General features: G+C 37.5%; 1 protein-coding gene across 1 annotated transcript in view; it reads left to right on the forward strand.

Annotated features, from left to right (window-relative positions):
• rgs11 (regulator of G protein signaling 11) overlaps nucleotides 1-25,544 on the forward strand; it is a 96,733-nt gene extending 71,189 nt beyond the window's left edge. The window contains exons 9-18 of the mRNA XM_052021320.1: nucleotides 2,596-2,619; nucleotides 5,107-5,168; nucleotides 5,530-5,643; nucleotides 7,096-7,211; nucleotides 11,206-11,293; nucleotides 14,215-14,353; nucleotides 18,045-18,127; nucleotides 19,483-19,597; nucleotides 21,665-21,834; nucleotides 25,244-25,544. Of these exons, the coding sequence (XP_051877280.1) occupies nucleotides 2,596-2,619; nucleotides 5,107-5,168; nucleotides 5,530-5,643; nucleotides 7,096-7,211; nucleotides 11,206-11,293; nucleotides 14,215-14,353; nucleotides 18,045-18,127; nucleotides 19,483-19,597; nucleotides 21,665-21,834; nucleotides 25,244-25,373 (1,041 nt within the window). The 3' untranslated portion in view covers nucleotides 25,374-25,544. The remainder of the gene's footprint in view (nucleotides 1-2,595; nucleotides 2,620-5,106; nucleotides 5,169-5,529; nucleotides 5,644-7,095; nucleotides 7,212-11,205; nucleotides 11,294-14,214; nucleotides 14,354-18,044; nucleotides 18,128-19,482; nucleotides 19,598-21,664; nucleotides 21,835-25,243) is intronic.
• Nucleotides 25,545-26,401: the final 857 nt, after the last annotated feature.

A 26,401-nucleotide genomic window follows, 5' to 3' on the forward strand; every position in this document is an offset into this window, starting at 1 on the left:
TAAAAGGTGACTAGTTAAAGGCAAGTGTGTGTTAAGCAGAAGAGGAAAAACTGCCAGGATACTTCACTCCACTGATAAATCTTGTCAGTGATAGAGGATGAAGAAATATTTGTCAAAAGATATTTCAGTTTACAAGTCTGATGACTCCTCAAGCGAAGTACGTGTTGAAATACATGAGGATATTCTGTTGATTGTTACCTTGTATCTCATTCAATGGCATTACCATTCACCAAATCCTCACCACATCCAGGAAAGTGTGACATAAGTCAGGCCTTGCTGCACAATGGTTAATTTCTTGCAGCATTACTGAAACCATGCCATACTCTGATGGGAGTGCTTCAGTCAAATCTTGCAACGTTCCAGTCAATTGAACATTCATGCACCATCATTAGTGGTGCCTCCAGACCTGCTGTCCCAATTTTCATTTGGAATTGGAGAAACCACATGCTCTAATTATCAGCCAGAGCAAAGTCTGGCCATTACTGTCTGCAAATGCAGGAGTGTGGGCATTGCGTATGGACACAGAATACCACTCATGCAGCCCAAGCTCCTTATTATCTTTAAACTCTGATGATTTGGATCTTGTAATGGCGATTAAATATTCACATTAGTGCTCTACAAAGTGAAATCAATCCAGCAGCTTCATGTCTTGGAATGCTTAGAACTATACACTGCGTTCTTAAAAGGGAAATGCCCACAGTGTTCTTAAAATGGATACAATAACAAAACTTGACACTATGGTATTCTTTGTTCACCCCACTTTTTCCAAAGCCTTGAACAAATCTGAATTCCCATTGAGAAACTCAGTTGTGAGTGCTTAATGTGCTTTGTGACAAAATTAATTAAATGATTACACACACAAGCTGATGGAGAATATAAGTTCTGCAGAAGGAAAAAATGTTCCTTCATATTATTGTTTGAATCTTCTCACTGGGCTTTTAAACATAGTTCTTGCTACAACATAAACTTGAGCAAGACTGTTATTGGTGCTCAAGATTTTTACTTGGTGCTGACCCAAGTGATGACTGGAAAATGACAGTTCTATCACATCATTTCCAAACTATTATAACATGAAACTCCTGTCATCAAGTCCACTGGAAACATGAATCACACATTAAAATGGAAATATAAACATTCAGGATCACAAGCTTTTTCCAGTCTATTAAGTCCCCGGAACTTGTGCACGCCGGACATTATTTATATGAAGACAGGTCTACAGAGTCCACTGATGGCCTATTGTTTCTGGAGAATATTACTACATCTAGATTGGATTGTTTTCTTAAAGATTAAGCCAATCAAGGATAAACATTTTGGAAAGTCAAACCCTTTGTAATAGATTGTTCAATGTAACCTGTAAAGATATTTTTTAAATTCCAGGAAACTGTACTAATTGTAACTAATCTCTCATTTTTGCTCTTTGCATCTTTTCCTGTGAAGTAAGTATTGACACATTGTTAAAATTGCTTTGCTTGTTAATGTGTTGTAACCACTCATTCTTACAGGGTTTCATAGCAATGGGAAATATACTTTATAATAGAAGGAATTAGTCCTAATGAAAGGGTTGGATTTATTATTGAATGTTTTCATCTTATTTGTGAAAGAAATGACAGTTGCATGCAACTAGAAATCCTTATTTTAGACTTTAGAACATTTTTGGAGATTATTAAAGTACAGATTTTGCAATATGTATAATAATTATTTGGAAGATGTTGATTCCTGTCTGTAGATCTGGATTTTCAGAAGCAAAGTGGCTGCTCTTGCCACTGACCTGATAGAAAGAGTTTCACTCCAGCAAACACATTCTGGGCCAAACAACTTAGTAAATTACTGCAGTTGCATGTCACCTGCTCACTACATTCTGGACCAGAAATCCAGATGCAGACAACCATCACTTGTTTCTTGAGGGGAATTAATAGGTCCAGTCAGTAACAAATGTGACTGTTTTACAAGTCATGCATCTTAATTCCTTAGCCCTGTGTTCTCAGTTCTATGGGGAGGCTCCCAAATGCCTATTGTTCCCTCTCTATAGTATGACATTATGTTCAAACAGCAACTTATATCGGCTTGCCTTTGAGTTGTCTCCACCTTCAAGCATTATACCTCCATTGAGGTCTCTTCACAATGGAAATGTCTAGGAGTCACTTATGTGGAATTGTGTTGCAGAAGTATCACTAACTCACTGATGACCAAATTCATTTCCCATCAGATTTCTAATAAACTTGAAAGAGGCCCATCTGTTTGTGTAGGTTGGACTGGTCATATTTTCTTTAAATCACCATGATCAAATTAAAATTAAGGTTTTCCTTTTTTGCACAAATCTTCCCCCCCCCCCCACCCCTCACCCCATCACCACATTCCCACCACTGCTCCCCATTCACATCAGTGGGTGATAATCTACAGGCTTGGGAACTCTAGAGTGAAAAACACCAGTTGTTGATTAAAGGCAAATTTTGAGTTCATGGTTGCAGAAACATAAAGAGAGAAAACTGGTGTATTTCATTGCTTTCAAATCACCTAACAAAATAGTTATATAGTGGAGTTCAGTTAGATCAGTGACAATATCGAATAAACTGCTGTGTGTTCTTTAACAGGAAGAATAGTGCATACTACAGGAAAGAGGTGAGACTACTAACGGATGGTACTTTGCTCCCAAATATCTATTTCAGTGATGCTGCTATAATCATTCAGAGTAATTGATTTAACTAAGTGTGCTGCTTAACATGAATTCTTCTTCCTTCACATTGGGAATATGATCATACTAAATGAAAAATATTCATTCCCAATTGGCAGATTGTGCTTGACCAGAATTAGTGTGTCAGACCTTGTACCCCCTAGAACTAACACAGTTGTATTGGTCACCTTTCCGCGGATGGTGTTGTCTTACCTCATGATCTAGAGTGCCCAGAAATGTTCCACTGTTCAGACACTCTCCCAGTGGCTTTAAGATTGACTGACTGGTCTTCCAAGCAGGAGGAAAGGAGCTGTACCTAAAACTGACAGGGTCCTCTTTTACATATGCAGATTGGGCTCGCTCAACCAATCAGTGCCCAAATGCAAATTAACCAGTGCTTTGAGGGTGTGGCTTTTCTGTCAAGTGCAAGTTTCTCCTTATTTATTACAACAAAGAAGACGACAGAAGGACACTCTTATTCCCCTTTTCCTTATTTCCTTGCAACTCATTCTCTCTCACATGCTCATCAACTCCCCTTTGATTCTCTTGACACTTACCTACACCAAGGGGTAATTTGCATTATCCACTTGACCTACAGCACATCTTTGGGATATGAGAGGAAACCAGATCACTTGGCAGAAACCCACGTGGTCACTGGGAGGGTGTGCAAACTCCAACAGCACCTGAGGTCAGGATCAAACCTGGGTCTCTGAAGCTGTGAGGTAGCTGTGCTAACTGGCATGACGCTGTTCCATGCAAGATGTCATAGAGTCAGATAGCATGGAAAAAGACCCATGACCCAGCTCATCTGAGTCAACCATCAAGTCCCCATTTAAACTAATCCCATTTTTACTTCCCTCATTTCTTTCAACTTGTCACAGATTCTTCCACTCGCTTGCACACTAGGGGCAATTTACAATGGCCAAGTAACCTACCATCCCACACCTTGAGATGTTAGAGAGTAGTGGAGCACCTGGAGGAAACACACACAGTCACAGGGATAACCCCACACTGGAGGTCAGGATTGAATTTGGGTCACTGGAGTCATGAGGCAGCAGCTGCTTGAACAGCTGTGCCACCTTGGTGCCAACAAGATGAAGATTCAGGACTAGCAGAGGCCCAGAAGGCTAATTGTTTTAAAACAACTCTTTTTTTTGAACCCCATTCCCACAACTTAGCCCAATTCCTTCATCCCCAGCCTGTGGCCTGCAACATCCTGCTCCTGGTGGCCAGCAACACGCCACTTCTTGCCAGCCTTGTGTAGACAACTGACAGGAGACTTTCAGATGTCTTAATGTGAGCCTTGTCTCTCCCTGCTGAAGTCAGTGGAACTTCAGCTCTTCCCAGCACTCGTCCTCTCATTCCCTACCCCACATTTGTAATTAATCAAAGTGGGGCTAATTCAAATGTATTTCAAAAAGCACATTATAAGAAGTGAGGCTAAAGTGGATAGTAAGCACATGCAGGACTTTCAGTCCCATAATGGTGGTTCCCATGGTTTTGCACAAAATGAGGCAAAAGGTATGCTAAGGTCTGACAATAATTGGAAACAAACATGGCATTTGGTTTTAAGCTTCATGCACAATTTATGAATGCACACTGACGCCTCTGAACATGGACATAAAGAGAGATAGTATACTGATACCAAAATACATAGGACATCACACTGCTTGTAAACAAAGACTGGGGAAAATATGATGAAATCACAAAGAGTTCTTTTGAAGATGGTGAAAAAGAGACTTTATTGTGACAAGATGTAGTATTTCAAGTGGAATTTTATTTTATAAGTTTATTTAAAGACTTTTTTTTACAGACAGATAGAGGAGAATTCTGCAGTTAGGTTTGCATTTTGCTGGAGGAAAATTAGAGTGCTGTGGTCTTTAAGCTTTTTGATTCTACTGATCTCCTTAGTCATGTGTGTCCTTGATGTTGCAATTCATTAGTTCTGAAAAGTTTATTATATTATTAGTATCATGGAATTGAATGAAATTACTTTTTAGGGTGGGTGAAAGGTTACTTTATTTCAAGCATCATAAATACAGTTGCTCAGTGATTGAACTACTTTTGACCTGGAAAGAAATCGAATTTGATTTTCATCCATTTGTGTATTAAATGGCTTTTCTGAATGACAGCAATAGCCTCCATTGCCTTATGAAGTGCCTTGGGGTGTTTTTTTTATATTTTTATAAGTAAAGGATTATCTACTTCAGCAAATAGTTGGAAGTCAGGCTACAGATCAGCGAAGTAAGGCTGATTAGCACGCCGTAGACCTACTGTACCCAACAATAAGGCTCTGTGTGGAATATTGCATTTATTATATGGCACAGAATGGATTAACTTTTGAAAATGTTTAAGCTGTATGTTTAGAATGTGTATGAATATTAAAACCATATTAACTTTTTATTTTTATTGCACTTGTCCCTTATGACATTTAGATTGAATACTACAAAAATGCATTAACCAGATCAAGAGTCAAATCTTCAATTTCTTTGGAGGGGTATGATATTTATTCTCTTTGACTGTATTATTTCAATGCTGTACCATTTATATATTTGGCAACTTCTCTGCTAAGTAAAGAAAAACCTCATAAGTTTAGTGAATGTCAGCCAGGCTTCAGTGGACATTTGTAACTTCCCACTATTCCGGCATACTTGCTCTGAACATAATAATGTCTTGGTGAAGAATGAAAGCTAGAGAAAGAGCCATTCTTCCCTGACTGATTTAATCTCAAATTTAGCACTGTTATGTGGCAGTGTATTTAGGCATTTAGTTTGAAGTATGCCATCTTGCATTTGCTATTTCAATCTGCAGTTATCTGTGATTATGACCTGTGAAACCATCTGCTGTTTTATTTGCAGATTTGTGAAGCACTGTGAGCAGTATCTTCCGCATGATCCTATAATGTCTGGCTGTCTGCCCAGCAACCCTTGGATTACAAGTGGCACTATGTACTGGACAATGAATGCTGATTTGTAAGTACTTAAAAATGTTTGCAAATGCTTTACTTCAAGGTAATAGGTCAGTTTCAGACAACATAGGCAATGGGCATGCTGAGTAGAACACACAGACACTACCAAATCCACAAATGTTTCCTTCACTATTACTGAATCCATTCCCACTACCTTTTCAGGCAGTGCATTTCAGATCATAATAACCTGCTGCATAAAAAAAGGTATCTCATTCTTTCATCTGATTCTTTTGTTAATTACCTTAAATCTTTGTAACCTATTCCTTTATCACTGGGAGCAGAGTCTCCTTATTTACTTAATCAAACTCCATTTCTGAAGACATCTATTAAACTTCCCTTAATCAGCTTTGCTCCACAGAAACCAACCCTAGATTCTCTCATCTCTCCATGTGACCAAAGTCCTGCATCAGCTGTGCAATCCCTGAAAAACCCTTCTGCAGCCTTAATAAGGTCTTGATACCTTTCCTAAAGTGTGGTGCCTAGAATATGGTACCTTAACTGAGACCATCCAGTGGTTTAATTTTTTAATGCTTTTTCTTCTTTAAAAGCAATCACAAATTGTCCTGCCACTTCCAAAGATGTTTGAGCACATACCCCAGGTCTCTCCCTTCCAGCATCCTCTTTAACATGGTACCATTTACATTATGTTGTCTTCTTATTCTTCCTAGAAGGATGCACTGTAGTGCATGCAGCATGGACAGTACCTGCTGCGTGTCTGTCCATTTCAATGGCTATGAGAAGCATCAGCTGCAATTTGAGCTGCTATTCTTGCACGCAATCTTTTTTCTTTCGGACAATTGATGTAATATGCCCATTTCTGCAAGAACAGTGGTCCCTGAGAAAGACTAAGACTTTTGGAATTGATTGCCACAAGCCCCTTTGCAGTCCTTCCCTTTCTCAGCCAACATGGGTAAACCAGGCCCCAGTGCCCAACTTCACATGCAGGACCCAGAAGAATATGCAGCAGGACACATTGGCAGCTTTACCCTGGGTGAAGAGATGAAAATAAACCAAAGGCTCTAGATGCATTGTGATAAAGTTCATGTGCTCAGCACACTTGATGGAATGAGAGAGTGCAAAATTGATTTTGGGCAGCAATACAAAATCAACAACTTGTTTTATATTTACCTTTTGCATTAGTGAAAGTTGGAAGGAAAACAACCAAGGTATATAACAAGCTGCCAATACTACTAACACTTGGTTTACATGATTGCAGTGTGTGAACAAGAAATACCTCAAATTTCTGTCATATCATCTTTTCTCTTGCCATGGTAAAATATCCTTTTATTTTTTTTCCAAAGGATATATCTAAGATCATGGCTGAAATATTTGTTCCTGACCAATGAATTGGATATAGTATAGTTATCCAGACTGAGTTGTGTGGATAAGTATTATTTGGATAGAAATCTGCATAACAAGGTAGATCAGATGTTGACAGATTTCCTGCTGTTGACAGAGTGACTGTCCCAACAAGGTTGCGTGTGGAACGCTGGGCTTTCAGTTTTCAGGAGCTACTCAAAGATCCCTTGGGCCGCCAAGAATTTAGACGCTTTCTGGAAAAAGAGATCAGTGGTAAGCACAATTAAATCAAAATCATATAATGACTGGTTCACCCGCTCACATTTAAAATGGCAGCACAGTAGTGCAGCAGTTAGTGTGTCTGCCTCACAGCTTCAGTGACCCAGTATAGATCCTGATTTTGTGTAAAGTTTGCATGTTGTCCTCTGGGTTTCCCACATCCCAATAATGTGGTGGTCGGCTAATTAGATGCTGTAAATTTCTCTCGTGTAGGTGGGTGGTGGGAGAATCGGTGATAGTTGATGGGCATGTGAGAAAGGATAGAATACAGGCGAACAAATGGGGACTGAAACTCATGGGAATACTGAGACTGGCATAGACTCGATGGGCCAAATGGCTTCCTTCTGTGTCATGATGAAACAAGGAAAGTTATGAATGATTAATTATATAGATGTTAATATTTGCTTAAAGAAATTACTTTTTATCTCTGTCTTGAGCCTGGTATAAGATGTAAATAGAATCTAACCTATGGTTGGAAAAAGATTTTGTTTGATGCTTTTCTGTAGTGAATGGACAATGTATATTTGGAGGGCCACGAGATATTGCTCTTCTAAGATGGAATCTTTTTCATATAAAGCTTGTTCCCAGAATTGACATTTATCCCCTCCCAGAGCTAAGCAGTTATGACAACAAATGTCCAATCTGTGATCCATTGTTTTCTGGTTGTGAAGTAAACTTATAATGAAGCATTATCTAGCTCAAGGTCACCATGCTAGGATACCAGTACACCTCTGGGAGGAATTGTGAAAGGGCAGATTTATAACAAACTCTTAACCACACTCAGGAACTCAGAATAGCAAATTATGCTCTGAACAAGAAAACAAAGAATAAAGCTATATCAAAGAACAAGATTGCACAGATTTTTATACTATAAAAAATAATAATTGACATAAAGGATCAAAATGTGAAACGTTTGCTGGTAGGAATAATTTAAAAGCAGAAAAAGCTGAAAATACTCAGCAGGTCAAGCAGCATCTGTGGTAAGAGAAAAAAATGTTGATGCTTCAGGTCACTGACCTTTCACTAGAACTGGGAAAAGTGAGGAAAAAAGCCAGCTTTAAGTTAGAGAGAAGGGGAAAGGGTTGGAGAGAACAAAGGGAATGTCTGCAGTAGGGTGGAGACCAAGAGATTCCTGATGACACAGATGGTGTTGGTGCTGTCTGTGAGGGGGCGGAGAAGGCTGTTAATCAAAGCTGATCTGACTAGAGGAGGTGTAAATACAGGAGATGAATCAGGACCAAGGAGAGAAAAATATACTGGAACTGTGAAATGCAGAACAGAGCAGTTGCTGGAAACCTTTCCTATTTGTGTTAAGACTGGCCAGTTCTGATGTAGGTCATCAACCTGTAATGTCAACTCAGTCTTTTAAGATGTCTTTATTAGTCACATGTACATCGAAACACACAGTGAAATGCATCTTTTGCGTGGAGTATTCTGGGGCAGCCTGCAAGGCTTGCCACATTTCAAGCGCCAACATAGCATGCCCACAGCTTCCTAACCCATATGTCTTCAGAATGTGGGAGGAAACCGGAGCACCCAGAAGAAACCCACGCAGATACGAGGAGAACGTACAAGCTCCTTACAGACAGCAGCCAGAATTGAACCCGGGTCGCTGGAGCTGTAAAAGCATTACGCTAACTGCTACGCTACCGTTTCGCTCCTCCTTACCTGTTTGGTTATCCCAGATTCTTTTCTATTTCAGATTTCCAGCAAACATTTTGCAATTGTTTAAATTACTGGTAGGAATATGTGGATAGCTAGTGAATCTGGAAGGTGGTTAGCAATACCAACCGTCAGGAAACTTGTGATTAAAACAACTGTAGCCCATGGTTCACATGCAAGTCTGAACCACCATAAAGCCATTTGCATTTCTGTTTCATTGCTCACTGATTTATACTATTTGAATTTTGGAGGCACTTTTGTTCCTATCAGTATTTATAACTGGTCTTAATTTAACCTTTCTACAGATAATGTTTTTACAAACAGGAGGAGAAGAATATTTCTACAGAAACAAAGCAAAGACATTAATTCAATTTTAAAAAATTGATTGCCTTGTGAGTTTCTTTGCCTGGTGATACAAATTTCCGGCAGGAGTCCACAGATTATGCAAATTTGTAATGAAACAGGATTTTGAAAAGTACTTATTTTTGAAGTGTTTTCATTTAAATCAGAAATCAGAGTCAATGTGCAACAAGAGACCAAGAGAGGTTACACATATCAAGAAATAGTCACAGAGTCAAACAGCATGGTAACAGGCCCTTCGGCCCAACTCATCCATGCTGAACCAGATGCCTGTCTAAGCTAGTCCTATTGGCCCATATCCCTCTAAACCTTTCCTATCCATGTACCCATCCAAATGTCTTTTAAACATTGTAATTGTACCTTCCTCTAGCATATTCCCATCATCATCTCTGTGGAAGTAAACTTGCCCCATAGGTCCCCTTTCAATCTTTCCCCTCTCACCTTAAATCTGTGCCCTTTAGTTTTCGACTCCCCTACCCTGGGAAAAGGACTGTGACTATCTGCCCTGGTCTATGCCCCTCGTGATTTATAAACTGCTATAAGGTCAATGCTCAGTCGCCTCCGCTCTAGGAAAGAGAGTCCCAGTCGATCCAATCACTCCTTATAACTCAAGCTCTCCGGTCAGGGCAACATGCTTGTTATTCTCTTCTACAGCCTCTCTAGCTTAATGACATCTTTTCTATAGTAGGGCGACCAGAATTGCACTCTAACTCCAAGTGGTCTAACCAACATTTTGTACAACTATGACATGATGTTGCAACTCTTGTACTCAGTGCCACAGCTGATGACAGCAAGCATGCCGTATGCCTTCACTATCTTGTCTATCTGTGTCGCCACTTTCAGGGATCTATGTCTCTCTGTTCAACAACAATGCTCAGGGCCCTGCCATTCATCATGTATGTCCTGGCCTGGTTTAACTTCCCAAAATGCAACACTTTGCACTTCTGAGTTAAATTTCATCTGCCGTGCCATTGCCCAGTTGATCAATTTCCCATTGTAGCCTTCTTCTCTGTCCACTATACCACTAATTTTGGTGCCATTTGCAAACTTACTAGTTATGTCACCTACATTCTCCATTCTCCTCTGTCTTGGAGCATAACAGGGTTGTTGAACAGCAATATTAAGGCTGGCAATCTGGCCTTTGAAGCCAATGTAACTTCATTCTACTTCAACCTTTATTTGTTCCTTACTAGTTTAGCTTGTTTGAACTGTGTGGCCAATTAACTTGAAAATTAAAATCCAGTCTCAGCTTTTCTGACTTCCTGGTAGATTAATTCAAGATTGTAGCATTAATGACTGTTAAATTACTGTAGTTTTTGTCAGAATTTCAATTTTTTTTAAAGTCACTTTGTGGCATACTTACAAACTCCAATTTACACAAAAATTGAACATTTAAACAATGTGTAATTAGGACATTTTCACGTTTTATAGACATATTATTCTGACTAGTAATAAACAATGTATGTAACTATCAGTAATTCAGTCCATAAAACAATCTCTCAGGATGAATCACAGCAGTTTTTCATATTTAGCATGAGATGGGAAAATTAAATAATACTCTTTGACTTGATGTATTTTCATTTGACATCCTTAATTTCAAAGGCTTGATGTATATACTGTATTTAAAGACACAAACATTTCTGAATTAAATATGAATCACAATGAATATACCATATTATCATGTTTATTGTGGAAGTAATTCAGAGAATCTATAACAGAATATACGATGAAAACACAGGAGACTTCAGTTACTTTAATATGGTACAAAAAATAAACTACTGGAGGAAATCAGTGGGTCCTGATGCAAGGTCTCAACCCGAAACATCGACAGTCCCTTTGCCTCCACAGATGCTGCTCGACCTGCTGAGTTCTTCCAGCAGCTTGTCTGTTGTTATAAAATGAAAAAACTGGAACTCAGAATTCAAATGCTTATATCTGCAATAATTTTCTGTGTTTCAAACTCTAGCTGAGAATCTTAGTTTCTGGGAGGAATGTGAAAATGTACAGTATGGAGAACAGTCAAAAGTTGAAGAAAAAGTGGAGACCATCTTTGAGTAAGTTTATTGCTTTTTAAGTGAATACCACAAAAAGTTATTGATTTTATAAATATACAAGTTCTGTAATAATAACGAAATAATTTTCCAACTTTTGATAAATAATTGATGGATTGAGTCTGATTTTCAAATGCATCTGAACTTTCCTCGATTCTATTCTGCTTTACAAAGTATGATAGAAATTTAAGGAAAATGAGCAGGAAGATTGTAGTTCAGTACAAACAATGTTTACCACAATATTCCTGGCCTTATCTTGAATTACTACAACACGATTTCCATGGCAAAGTTTTAAGGCAGCATTCAATGTTACACTATAATTCTGTGATCAACGTACAGAAACGCTGCCAAGTTAGTACAAAAGGCTGGCCCAATAAGTCCCAGGGAAGCCCAGTACCCAAAATAGAAAATGCCCTATTCTTGGTTAGGTTGAATACTTCTGGACTGAAAGTAGAATACTTAATTGTAAGCATTGTAATATGCTCGAGGTGTGCTTTTTAACTGCACACAAAACAAATAGTCATTGTTCTTGCAATTGGGCAGCCTAACATGCTTTACTCAGTAAAAAGCTAATTTCCATTGGAGATGAGCAGAGGTCCCAGAATGGAGGAATAATATTATTTAAAGCAAAGTGATGGAACACTCTTGGAGTGGAGCGTAACAGCTCACTGGATCCCATTCATACAAGGGGAAAAGAAATTGTGTGGTGCTAATTGTTGATCTGAAAAGTGAACATCAAAATATCTACTGCAGGGGCAAATTGATTCCAATTTTTGTAGTTCTGGTGAGGAAATATTTGAATTTCAGTAGAATGTTTTCAATTTTTGACTTTTCAACAGTGGTGTAATTCTTGAGGGTGTTGCCAAATTCACAGGGAGAAACATTTGAAAAAGTCCATTGTGGAAACATCCTCTCCACAGCCACCCTGTCAAGGTCGCTCAAGATCTCATAGGTTTCAATTAAACTTGCCCAACCTTTTCTCAGAGGAAGAGCTGCTCCTTCCAGGTATTAGTACAATAAACATTCTCTGAACTGCTTTCAAAGCATTGACATCCTTGTAAAATATGGAGATGCTCCAGATGTGGTCTCACCAACATCCTATATAACTGAAGCGTTGCTTTCCTACTTCTGTGATCAATTCCCCTTTCAGTAAATAACATAATGTTAATGTTCCTAATTCCTCTTCACAACATCCTACCTGATTTTGTGTTGCCAGCAAATTTAGCAATCATACGTTCAGTCTCTTCATCCATGTCATTTCAATCAACTGTAAAAAGTTGAGGCCTACCACACTAATCCCTGGGGCACATCACTTACTACTGCTTGCCAACTGAAAAAAAAATTATCTGTTCTCTTCTTTCTGTTAGCCAGCAATCATCTTTCCATTCTAATATTATCACCTGTACCATCTGCAATAACCTTTCTGATGTAGTATTTTATTAGATGCCTGTGGGAGATCTAAGCATATTGTATCTACTTTGAAGGAGCAACATGTGCCTTTACACACCTCTATAACACAAGTGACTTCTTCAAAGAACTCCGATTAATTGTTCCTTCACAAAATCAAGTTTGAAATCGATAGATTGTTAGATATCAAGGGATATGGGAATGGTTGAAAAAATGGGCTGAAGTGGACTTAAATCTTCATCTTTATGAATGGTGGTGCAGGCCTGCTCCAGTTTCTTGTGTTCTTTTCACTACTTTAAATTTATTTTTCTGTCTCTTTTTGCTGTCACTCTTCTAAACTGCTATTTTTAATTTCTCTCGCTTCATTTACTTTCTTCCCCATTATTCCCTCCAAGTTTTTCTCTGGTACAGTATTTCATTGATTAGAAAAATACATCATTATTTTCCATCTGTGATGCAACACTGGCATTGCTGCATCAATTGCAGTTTCAACAGTTTATAGTGCAACTGCTTCCAGTTTTACAATGCCTGATACATACTGTGATTAAGTCCCTTCCCTAGCCTGCCTTATACTTTTGTATATTTTCCCTGTTTTGTGGTTTCCAGGGAAAATATGTCAACTGCACCCCAATTTCCAGTCCTTAAACTGCAATGAATGTTGCAGAAATAATTCAAGGACACTTCTTCCAGTTTGCTTTCCACCTCAAATGTAACCAGCTAAATTAAAGAGTAGCCCATAACCCATCACATAGTGGAACAGCTCATTGGCATTTGAACATGTCATGATCAATTTTATTTCAGATAAAGGTTATAAATTAAATAGGAAGAACATTTTAGGGATCATAAGGCATCCAAAAGGGCCTAATAGACAGTCTAGTAGATTGTATCAGATATATTGTAACTGCTGCCACCTTTGTTAGGGATCTTCATTCCTCTTTCATTGGCTGGTCCACTTTAAAGCTAGTTAACCAGGCTAATGCTTGTGAAGAGAGCAAGTGTTTCTGCATGTCACTGCCTAATTCATACAGAGGACAAATATTGGTACATGAGAATACCAAATACACCAATTGTGCATTAAGTAACCTCAGGAACTGTACCCCATTCAGTACGGCGAATGTTGTTTATACTTTCTCAGGAAATAATGACCATGGGCATACTGCTATAAAAAGATTTTGATGTCTGTGGAATATTTCAAAGAAACAATGAGACATCATAATAAAAATATAACATTTTGTTGGCTCAGAAATGACTGATTTTATAGCATGTGGTCAACTTAGCACTGCAAGTCTCTGTGCTGAAGCTCACAGCTTGCCAGTTTTCACCAGTGCCAAGATTCAACATTTTTCCTGTCCTTTATGCAGTCTAAGAGAAGACAATGAGTTTTATTGGCAAGGACATTTATCTCAATACTCATATTGCAAGTAGATGCACTTTCTTAAAATATAAATTAGCTCCAGGCTTTTGGAATGTTGATCTTTTGATTGCCTGAATCATTGATAAAAGATTTTCATTTGCAGACAGTTTCTTGCAGCAGGTGCCAGTAAATGGGTGAATGTTGACAGTAAAACAATGGAAAAAACACTTGATGGATTACAAATGCCTCATCGCTATGTCTTTGAAGATGCACAGATGCATATTTATATGCTAATGAAAAAGGTGAGTCGGCTTCATATCAATGATTGTTTAAGTAGAAACCAAATCAATGTATGGACATCTGGTCTGAAGCAAAAACTCAATGTCCACACCTTTAATAGATCTATTTATTATATGAGCATTTGTGGCTTACCTGAATTGGGAGTGGTATGAGTACTGTGGGATGATATGTGAGCAAGTAGGAATGATGGTTGTGGATGGTGGTTTTACATCAAGTTGAGCAATGTCAGAGTTGAGACCATGTACTGTAGATGGACAACATTTTACTTCAGATTAGTAAATGTAATTTCTTCCTTAAATAGAATGTTCTTATTCAAAATTTTGCACAGAGAAAAACAATATAACTTGGTCTTTAGATTTGGATTAGTTTATTGTCATATATACACTAGGGTGCAATGAAATTCCATGCTCACAGAATAAACAGCTTTCACAGTAATAACAAATACAACAACCAGCGCAAAACAGCAATTACTTCCATCTCTTAAATCGGCAGAATTAAATTAAAAAATACCATGCACCAGTAACAAAATTTTGTGCAAAAACTGGTAACTTAATCTGCTTTCTGGTTTTACCAGCAAAAAGTTTGTGTTTTTCTTTTGAACAAACATAGGCATAGGTTTAAAATAGAGACAGAAAAGGCTAGGAACACCCAGCAATTCAGGCAGCATCTGTAGAAAGAGAAGCAGTTAACATTTCAACACTTCAGAACAGGGAAACTAATCATTTCCCAGTTCTGATGAAGAGTCCCAGACTTGAAAGGTTAAGAGCCAAGTGTTTCCAGCATTTTCTGTGTTGATTTCAGATTTCCAGCAACTGTGTTTTTAAATTTTCCACTTAATATGTAGAGTATTCGTATGGAATTTTGACACAACAATGTACACTTAGAAATGGTAGTAGAATCAGGAGCGTAGCTGACTCTGGTCCAGATTGCAGGCAATGAGAGAATGATTGCAATCCTCAAGGAGAACAATACTGACAAAAGATTAATTAACAATATTTAGTGCAGTTGTTGATATAGTGAAGAGAACAATGATGCTGAAATAATATCATGTTATTTAATGACTTCTTGCCCTCCAATAATTCAGGTACTGGTGTTGAGGCATTACCTTTAGCATCAGGGCTTCCCCCTAGAAGCACTGGGATTAGGCAACAGTGCTGAATGTGTAGTGCACAGATATTTGGGTGGTTCTGTATATGCACTGCAATGGGGATTGCACTCAGTACTTTCCTGGCACTGGGAGTTAAAAGAAATAAAAAGACTGCCAGGCATGTCACACGGCAGCAAAGGGACCTGTCTGGATTGACTACAATGTCATTATTACCTATAACCTAAAGCATAAGCACAAAGGATCAGCTGAAGCACAGTGCCATAGATGTTTGTGATTTAGCAGGAGTGCTCATTTGAACACATCACCTACTGTACAAGGCACTCCAGAGAAAAGTTGCAACCCTGATGAGCCTGCCTGTCCCTGTCGAGGGTCCCAGGGTTCCTGGGGCTTTACTGCATCCTTTCAGGCAAGTGTGAAGACTTGTGTAGTGCCACGCAAAGAGATTAAAAGGTTTAAAGGGATGGGGTGTGTGGGATTCAGTGTAATACATTTGTGACGTGGTCTTTTCATGAACAGAATGTTGAATTTATCCATGCAACCATTTGGGCCTCTGACGAAGTGGTCTTAACTTTGAATTTCCAGCCAGCCTATGACTATCCAGAAGTGAATAATGCAGGTTAAAGATGAAGTCCTGAGAGCTCCTAAAGAGGAGGAACAGTAGAATGTGAAGATGATTCCTGGAAATCTAAGATTTCCTCAGAGCTAACTAATAATATGTTTGTTCTGGTTAGGATTAAAGGTCTTGGCATCATGCAAGCAGATAGTCCGGGGGAAGGGTTCTGGGTTAAATTAAGGCAATGATTGCTAATTGAGGAAATGGAAGATATGGTTGAATTCCCACAAAACTGAGTTTTGCAGGTATATTAAAATTTAGCTATTGTATTCTTTATAGATGCACATCATTACTTTTATATATTGAAAGTGCTTTCTATGTGTCAGAGTTTAGCTTCCTACCTCCAGGTCTCCAAGACCATTAGTGTATACTCCATAAATTTGCAGCACAGCCTAAAATGAAGAGCAGAATCCAGAAAGCATACAATTTGTGAGGGAGACAATGGAAATAAGGACATAGATATAAAAACATTCATTTAAACAGATTGACTGATAGACCAGGCACCAAATGCTCATGAATGGTGTCCAAGAAACTCCCTTGAATGCCTCAGCAGCAAAACTTCAATATTTCATCCTCTGTTACAGTTCTAGTGATTTGTTGTTGTTCTGTTCTGCATGAAAGACATACAACTTACTTAATAAATTTTGTCATGTGAATTACCCACCACCAGTAGAAGTGGGAGTGGAGAAAGCCTAACTGTCAGATTAGCGAGGGAGAGGAGGATTATTAAAACAGTTGTTCAAATGGAAAGCGTCACTGAAATAAATACTGAAAATATATGTCAACAGCAAAGAAAGGAATTCCTGGTAGTAAAAGATTGAAATACTGTTGTGTTCCTCCCTTTACATTGGCTAGGCATTGCATAGCCAAATAGTGGCTATGGTTTCAACTCCCCAGACTGAAAATCATAATATCGTAGTAAGCTGGTAGGGGTAAATTCTATTGAAGATGTTTAGTAACCTTCATTTTGTCCATAAACACATAAGTAATACACCAAAAGCAATCCCAAGGCTTTAATCATAAACGATCTAGCTTTTTAAAAAAGTTAAAATATCATTCCTTCAAATGTAACTTTGAATTTTCTCAAAATATATAACTAAGCATCTTAGTGTAATGATAATAAAGGAAATGTTGAGGAGTGTTGCTAAGTATTCTTGGGAGTTTGTTAGACCCAGTTGGACAATAGGATTTCTCAAAGCAGCAGAGCTGCTCGCCCTAATAATACGTGTTCTAATGACTCACATCCTGGTTTTCCAAAATATACTACCATTTCAAAAATGCGTATCAAGAGCAATGGACATGATGCTATAAACTAGTGCTGGCTTTGCATTAAGGCATTTCAGTCAAAACTTTCATACACATTTATAGTGGCTAAATTTAAGTTATTTTAACAGGAATATATGACTTTATTCAATAACCTAAAACTGATTTAGTTTAATCAAAGTCATCTGAGTACACTTTGAAAGGTGGTATCATGTTGATTAAACTTTCCACTGACTCTACTGTCCCTTGAATAACTGGTAGCAATATTTTTTGCAATATTTACTTCAAACTTATCCATTTTAACTGTGGGGCAGGTAGGTTTTGCTGGCACTTGAATGCCAGTAACAAACCTCCACCTGTTCTTATACATATTCGGGCACAAAATCCCACATGGAGAAGTGCAAAGAACATAATCGAGTGCTGCTAGCTGACATTGCTGGTACATGGGTCAAACCTGGAGTGCTCTTCAGTTCCTGGTAAATGCAACCTCAATTACAATTAAGGCAAAGCCTCTTCCTTTTAGCATAGTGAAGACAATGTAGCAGTTCTAATCTCCTAATGTAGGGATAATCATCCATTAAAAATTAAATTGAAAACATAAAGAAGCAAAGATCTGTGTTTGGCACAGAGGGGAAAGGTGCAGATATACATTACTGATTGAAGCTACAAATATTACCGATGTGATTTCTCATTGATATTGCTCCTGCAGGATTCTTATCCACGTTACCTAAAGTCACAGATGTACAAAAATTTACTAGAAACCTCCATTGTAGCTCAGGAAACCAAGAAAAGGTATGTTATCAGCTACTTTAAGTGGCAAGAATTTGAGCGCAAGGCTGACCTATTAAATGGTACCCATGGTAATCTATTTTGGTTTGCTTCAGTTATTCATCAGAATAAATATCATTATTTTATTAAGTTTAATTAAACCACTTACTTTGCCAGAATCAAAATCAGTGCCTGGCTATTTTAAATTAGATTTATGCATGTAAAAGTAAACATTATTTTGGGAAGAAAATAATTGGAAGAAATTCTCCTTTAGTCATTAGGGTCACACAGCATGGAAACAGGCCCTTCAGCCCAACTCGTCCATGCTGAGCTAGTCCCATCTACCCGTGTTTGGCCCATAGCCCTCTAAATCTCTCCTCTCTGTGTACTTATCTAGATGGCTTTTAAATATTGCTAATGTGCCCGCCTCAACCACTATTTCTGGCAGCTCATTCCAAATAGGCACCACCCTTTGCGTGAAGAAGCTGCCCCTGATCTCCCTTTTAAATCTCTGATCTTAAACCTATGCCCTCTTATTTTTAGCATCCCCTCCCTGGGAAACAGACTGTGCTTTCACCCTGTCTATGCCAATCATGATCTTGTATACCTCTATCAGACCACCCCTCAATCTCCTACGTTCCAGGGAATAAAGTCCTAGTCTTCGCAGGCTCTCCTTGTTACTCAGGCCTCCCAATCCAGGCGACATCCTGGTAAATCTTTTCTGCACTCCTAGTTTAATAACATCTTTCCTATAACAGTGTCACCAAAACTGTGCACAGTACTCCAAATGTGGCCTCACCAATGTCTTATACTGTATAACTGTAACATAATTTCACAACTTCTGTACTTAGTGCCTTGACTGATGAAAGTCAGCATGCCAAATGCTTTCTTCACCATTCTATCTACCTATGATGCCACTTTCAGCAAATTGTGCACTTGCACTCCTAGGTCGCTCTGTTCCATAACACTCCCCGGGGCCCTACCATTCACTGTACAAGTCCTACGCTGAATGGATCTCCCAAAATGCAATACTTCACATTTATCTGGGTTGAAAGCCATTTGCCAATCCTCAGTCCACATACCCAGCTGATGAAGATCCCCCTGTAATTTTTCATAATCTGTATATTTTTCCAAGTAAAATATTTCTCTCAGGTTATAAGCTTTACAGTTATATCAATAGAATCCTGAAAGATGTGATTGCATGTATTATTTTGCTTTTATAGTTTTAACATTATACTCAATGAATGCAGAATCTTTGGCAGTTTTTTTTCCAATTATTGATATCCAGTCACAAAATCACACAACATTCTCAATGTTTCAACTCGCAGTGCAGTTTTTCTAAATGAGAAAAAGTAATGTCTGTATCTGTGTTTGTCTAGTGTGTTTCCATTCACAAGGTGGCATCGTCAACCCAGCCAAAACCTTGCACAAACACCACGGCCTAAACTGCCTGATGGAAAAGAAAAGGCTGCAACATCAGCGACAGTTTCTCAGGTTCAAAACTAATCACAGCATTTTCACTGCATTCATTTTCCTTCAGCCAATCATACATTTGCATTTACTAATATGTTCCCATATTTTCTACGGCATTATGTTTAGACATTGAAATGTTTTATTGTTGACTTTATATCACAGTATTGGGCATTCAAACTTTCTTTCGAGGTATTGCAAATTGTTGAAAACTAACTGAACTAAGCTCTTTATATATTTAAAAAAAAATGAAAATGCTGCAAACACTCAGCAGGTCAGGTAGCATCTGTGAAAAGAGAAACCAGTAACATTTCAGAACAGGGATCTGGACTTGAAATTTGAACTGTTTCTTGTTCCATGGATGCTGCCTGATCTGCTGAGTGTTTCCAGCATTTTCTGTTTTTATTTCAGATTTCCAGCATTGGCAGTCTTATCATAAACACTTAAAATCATTTGTCATGTTGGCTGATCAAGAAGTATTGGGAGAAATTTGTATTACAGTGGCCCTCAAACAGGTTTTCACCTGCCCTTTGTTATGAGATGTATTTGATAACAGTATATTACCAGCAGATTATTTAACCCTGTTAATGTTTCTGACCTCAGAAAAGTATGACATTGGCCTCAGCTTAATGGTCATCATTGAAGGCATGGCACTTGTCATTCAGTGCTGTCACAGAACATTACAGCACAGTACAGGCCCTTCAGCCCATGATGTGCCGACATTTTATCCTGCTCTAATATCCAGCACTACAGCACATGCACTTTTGAATAAAACTTAGATTAAATGAATCAAAAATAATATTGAAGAACTATGTCGATTAACAATGTGTGAGTGTAAAAGTCATATACAAAAGATAAAATAAAAGGATAAGAAAATACATAAAAAGATTAGAACAAAATTATTAACTTCCAATTTTTGAAATAATTATACTCTTAAATGCAAGATACTCCAAACTTAAGTTAATTTTCATTCCCAGACAAGTTGCTTGGAAAATAATTAAGATTCATCATGCCTTTAATATTTACTTCTGAATGTACTAGTTGTAACAATCTAGTATTTTTATGGAGAGCTGATGGATATGTCAGTAAGGTTTGGTTCTTGTATGGATTTCAGTGCTGAATCTATTGATAAGATCCTGATGCAGGAGCAGGGAAATAACAAGGGAACTTTGGGATTTCCACATTTAATTGTGTTTGTGTGGACTCTGAACTTTGTTTTCAGATTTACTTAAATACTAATGGCAAATGCTGTTAGCTTCACCATTATTCCAAAATCAAGGCCATTAAGATCACCATCTTATAGATGGTGGATGCATCATGTTACTAAAGTGGGAAGATGTGGGTTAATGATCTTGATTTTCACCTGCGCTGTTGAGGAGAATGCTCCATATGGCCAGACAACTAGTAATGAGCATGTCCATCAGCCAGAGTAGTTCCTATATCCCAGCTAGATCTTAAATTATCTATTTCTTAGTTGGGTTGTGCACTATGAATGAAGACTCATCAAAGGAGAAAGAATAAGATGAACAAAAATTGTGTGTATTTCAAATCTTGTGCATAAAGCACTGGAGAAATTTGCTGTGGTGTCCTTAATAAACTAACAGCCTAATAGCTCAGACTGGAAAGCCTCAACCCTATCAATTGCTTTCTAAATTATTGATGTCCACACAACTGGACAATTTACAAGCTACTTTGTCTGCTCCTATCTTACTGCAGTATGCTTCAGATATTAATGTAATAAAACCTTTATCTTACCCCTCTGTATTAAATCCTTTGTGCTCTCACAGTATTAATCCACATATAAAATGCTTATTCAAATAAATGTACTTTATTACAGCTTTGTGTTTTTCTCATTTGTAAAAAGACATTTTCTGTCTGAATAACACTTTCACTGTAGAACAAATGAGGCTCAAGTTTTTATATATAATCCTTTCCCCAAAAATTATATTTTAATTATTATAGCAGGACTTAAACAGGTAAACATCAAAATGGTTATTTAGTCCATTGTGTGTACAATTCAGTAAGTTCATTATTTATAATAATTTCCTATTACATTGCTGTACCTCAAAATACTTTCTTTTATCCCCACAGCTATGCCGATTTTCCCACCCTTTGGCAAACCTAGGAGTGTTTACTGGAACAAATATCCCAGATTATTCCAAGGATGAACCTTCCTGGTCCCATTCCGGCCTTTCCTCATTTTCTCCTGGAATCCTTCCATCTGCAACTTCCCCTTCCTCTAGCTCCATGGACCCTAAGAGGTTCTCTGTTTGTTCCTCAGTTCTGTTGTCAGCATGTAATAAGGGTATTATTATATTATGTTTTGTCTTTTTTTCCTAAATTTAAACATCCTTCATTAGTTAGTGCAAGATTAGCACCATGGCATTTCCAAGATCTGATGAAGTAAGTCAACTTTTTTAAGAATATGTTCACTTTTTTAAAAATAGTTACAGCATGTTGCATACATTGTACTGTATGTACACCAAAAATGAACAAAGAAACGGGCAAGCTTCACCACATCTATAACAAAAATGTAAATGGTGATCCCTGGCATTTTACACTCTTAACAAATTCTAGTTATTTACTGGCTGAAAATAGTTGGCCAAGGCATGGGAGGCATTCGACCTTGGATGTGTGCGCGCAAGTGTCAGCTGGTGGTTGAAATCACTACCTCACATTTCATTTACACTGACTTCAGTCAAACCAAATTTACTGAGATGAGTAGTGCTGTTGAATGATATTCAAACATACTCGTTACTGGAGACCAGCAATGAATTTTCCCCTCTAGGAACTTTCAAAGTACATTGCTATGTGCTGTCACTACGTATGGTAATTAAATTTATTGACCAAAATGCTTGGGTAACATGTGAAGAATACAATTTGAGTGATCTTGGAACTTTATCTTAGAACTTCCTGATTTGTGAAACAGATAGCTTAATATCCTTTACTTATGATGTTTTGCACATTTTTGGTTGCATACATTTGTATTTTTCCCGTCTATTAGATTTGAGTTTAAAAAGATCCAAAGTGAGGTGAAAGAACAAGCTAAAACTGAAAATTGAGTATCTAGGTAAGAAATTCAACAGGTATCATGGTCCCCAACCTAGCATAGGTAGCATGGGAGGTTCTTTAGATTTGCCCTTGCATGAGCTTCTCCACAGCAAGCTTGTAGATCATGTTGGTATCAAGCTTTATACAGAGCATCATGGATCTAAGTGAAAAGAGAAAGCAATTTTGTATCTCCTTACCCAATCAAAAAGAAGAATTGTTAACAAATAGTGCATTGTCAAAACCAGAAGTGTAAGTTAGCCTACTCAGTTCATCAAGAAAGCTGGAGTGATTGTACAGTTTAATTTTTAGTGGCAGATGCATTGTTCAGCAGTGAATAAAAACTAACATACATTTCAGTGAAAAGCTGAACACTGAGATGCTAGTTGTACATGGCTTGGAGAAGTGGCCCATCTTAGATGCATATAACTGAAACTACCATTGCCTGAAGTTGACGTTAGGATTTTTGTTGGTGGCATAAATCTAAGAACTTATTCTACAAAGCACAGGCAAGAGTTCAACTTACTCATCCACATCATAACATCACCTTCTGGCAAAAGTGCTGCATTTTTGTCTGTCTTTGTGTCTTATGGGATACTTGTACTTTAAAACTTCCAGGCAGTTTCATTTTCTTGCAGTTTCTATTTGTGGGAATTAAGAATAATTCTAATATTAAATTAAGCTTAGCCATCACATGTTGATCAGTTTTAAATGCATGCATTGTCACTGTCAGTATAATTTTATTACCAATTCTTGCAGGAAATGAGACATTCTAATAAAAGGTGAGTGTTCTATTCCTTAACCTGTTATTTATTTATTATTAACCCTTTCAACAAGACCAACTTCAAACTGCCTAATTTTTGTAATAGAATAAATATAAAATTTGGCCATGGTGGTAGTTTTATGGAATTAACTTCTAGCCAAAATGGCTATGAAAGAATTGACCAGGAAGTCCTCAAGTAAAGATTGGATTAATATCCAATTAGAAATAAGATTGCAGTATTTTGAGTACCAAAGTAATTTTGTCATTCTCAGACATGACACATTATCATTCTAATTACAACTTTGCTGCAACAATTGAAATTGATAGCACTTTTTTTGTACAATTCTGTGGGTCTAGGCAACAACTTTATTCCCAACCTTTACTGTTTTTTTTTCCTTACTCAGATTAGGCATCAACTCCCTGAACTCTTTATTTACATATGCGTGTGCAGGAAATCACCGTCAGGATTAGTTATTTTGGATTCATTTCAATCTGAACTTTTAATATAAGGATGCAAGGATTTTTGCTGGAGTTTTCCATTTTTTTTATTAAAAAGTTGCAGATCTGCACTGCAGGTCTTTTACCACAGGTACTAAATCACACATCATATGTTGGTTATCCTGGCCTGCAAGAATTCATTCATTTTACAGGAATCTAAAGTTCCAAGTAGTTTGAAATGTCAGGAGAATTTAATAAAAGGATGGTTGTGGAACCTGCAGTTGAGGGACCATAATCAAGAAAGGGAGTAGCAATGTAATATGATGCATGCTGAACAATATATTTGTGACCAATATCTTGGTAATCATGAGGCAAGTCCAGATCTGGAGGGATCAGAGAACAGCAACAGTACATGTAGAGATATCGTAATTAACTGTGTTCTACATAACATTTTCCAAAAATGATATTACTGGAGGCTGCCAAAACCACAAACTAATGAGAGATGATGATCCCAATCAAGAGGTAGATACCTGTATTCAGATAGGCAGCCAGAATGGAAAAATGATCTCTCATAATAATAAAACAAATGATTTAAATGCGAGAATATCTGCCCTCACTAGGCTCCAGGACTTTTGCTAGTATGAAGCATGCTTGAATTTTTGGGATCATCTCCTGGATTTAGTTGGCCTATTGGTTAACAATGTTATGACTAACAGGCTGCTTTGTAGCTTAATGGATAATTTATGCTGTAAAACACTGGGCTTTACCAAAAATTGTATTATCTCATGACATGGGTTAATATCCCTTCAATGGCATTGGTGAACATCTAATCAAACTCAAATGGTGGACACAAGGTTTACGGTGCCTACCTCCAGAAAGCTGTGGTAGAAGGTGGGTTTCTTAAGAAAATGCATTTTTCTGTTTCAAGGGATCAGGTACACTAGAGATGAAGCATGTATTTTATGCTGATTGGTGAGTTTCCAGGTAATTTGTAAAGTTTTATGATTATGGTTCACGTATTCCTGTCTCTGGTCTAGGCAGGGAATATGCAGCCTAGAATGTGGAAAAAAATTGTGCTTTTACTTGTAATTTATAGTTTTATCTTACAGTATATTTTAAACAGCTGCAATATTTTCCTTAATAATAGAGTTAATGAGACTGTTACACATTACCTTGTTTATGTATTTTCTAAAGTTATCCAGAAACTCAACTGTGTAACATGACAACAACCATAGATTTTGAAGATTGTAACTTGCTGCACATGATAAAACTAACTGCAGTCTGAAATTATCAATAAAATGGAGCAGAAAGTGTAATTGTTGATGTTAGTTGAAGAAAACACTTTAGGTATTAAATGCAAATCTCTAATTCTTTATGAATTAGAATACCAGTTAATAAACTTGATTCATTGCTTTCCCTAGTCTGTCTTTGAATACAGCTGAAGTCTCCCCAGAAGCTCACAGCTACCTACAGCTAGAAGATACGAGCACTTCATTGGGCAAGCAGGCTTCAACAGAAGTGGATGAGTTTGGATGGAATACAAGATGTTAGGAAAAAAAACCTAGAAAGTGGAAGAAAAGTGGTTTTATTTTTGTGAAGTGCCTTATATAAAATATGCACTCTAGTTTTATCTTGGAGTATGTTTCAAATACCTGCAATATTTTCCTTAATTTGTTAGTAATTTTTATAGCAAATATTAAATGAACATTCACCTATTTAACACTTGTCATTATACCATTCTAAAGCTATTTATAAAAGAAGTTTTGTATAAGTATATTGTCAAATTTGAGAACTGAAATATACACAATACATTGCTATTCACCTGTTTCGCACTTTTTTTCCTATCTGAAATGTCAGAAGTTACATTCAAATAAGTTTCAAATTTCTTCTGTTGATTTAAACTCTCAGTGGAGGGTTGGGGTGTGGGATAGGAGAAGGGGAGATGTCCTTTGTGTAGTTAAATTGTAATGCGCATTATTTCCAAATGGTCTTACAATTGTGTGCAGAGGCCATACCAAGGAAACATTCCCCATATAAAGTGTTCAATGTCAGAAATATGTTTAGCATTTAAAACAATACTAGAAGACCAAAATATTCCACTGATGGTATGCATAAAGGAGAATTTAAAAACATTGTAATCAATTATTTTTGAAATACCATCACTGTTAAGCTCAACTAACTGAACAGTAAATGACTATAATGGCTAGTAGCTATTACCTGTAGGAATGTTGGCCTGGCTCTTCAGTAGTGAAATAGTGCTCAGCCAAATAATGGCTTTGTCCAGTATTTCTACAAGTTCTTGAAGTGCCAACTGCAAATTAGGAGGGTAAAAGATCAGCAAATTTTGCTTTGCCGATTACATTAACTCGAGAGTAGTTGTCTGAAGCGGTTCTAAAACTTACAGCAGTGCTACTCAAACTAATGACAACATTCCTGATCCCCAATTGCAATATCAATCTGAAAATTGGTAATGAAATACTAGGAGGGTAACAAGTTTTAAGCATACGGGAACCACCAATACAGAAGGTGGTATTTGCATAGCAAGTCGTCTGTACAAACAGTAATACTGAAGGTAACAT

This window comes from Pristis pectinata, chromosome 8 (genome assembly GCF_009764475.1).
Source record: "Pristis pectinata isolate sPriPec2 chromosome 8, sPriPec2.1.pri, whole genome shotgun sequence".
Classification (NCBI taxonomy): Eukaryota; Metazoa; Chordata; class Chondrichthyes; order Rhinopristiformes; family Pristidae; genus Pristis; species Pristis pectinata.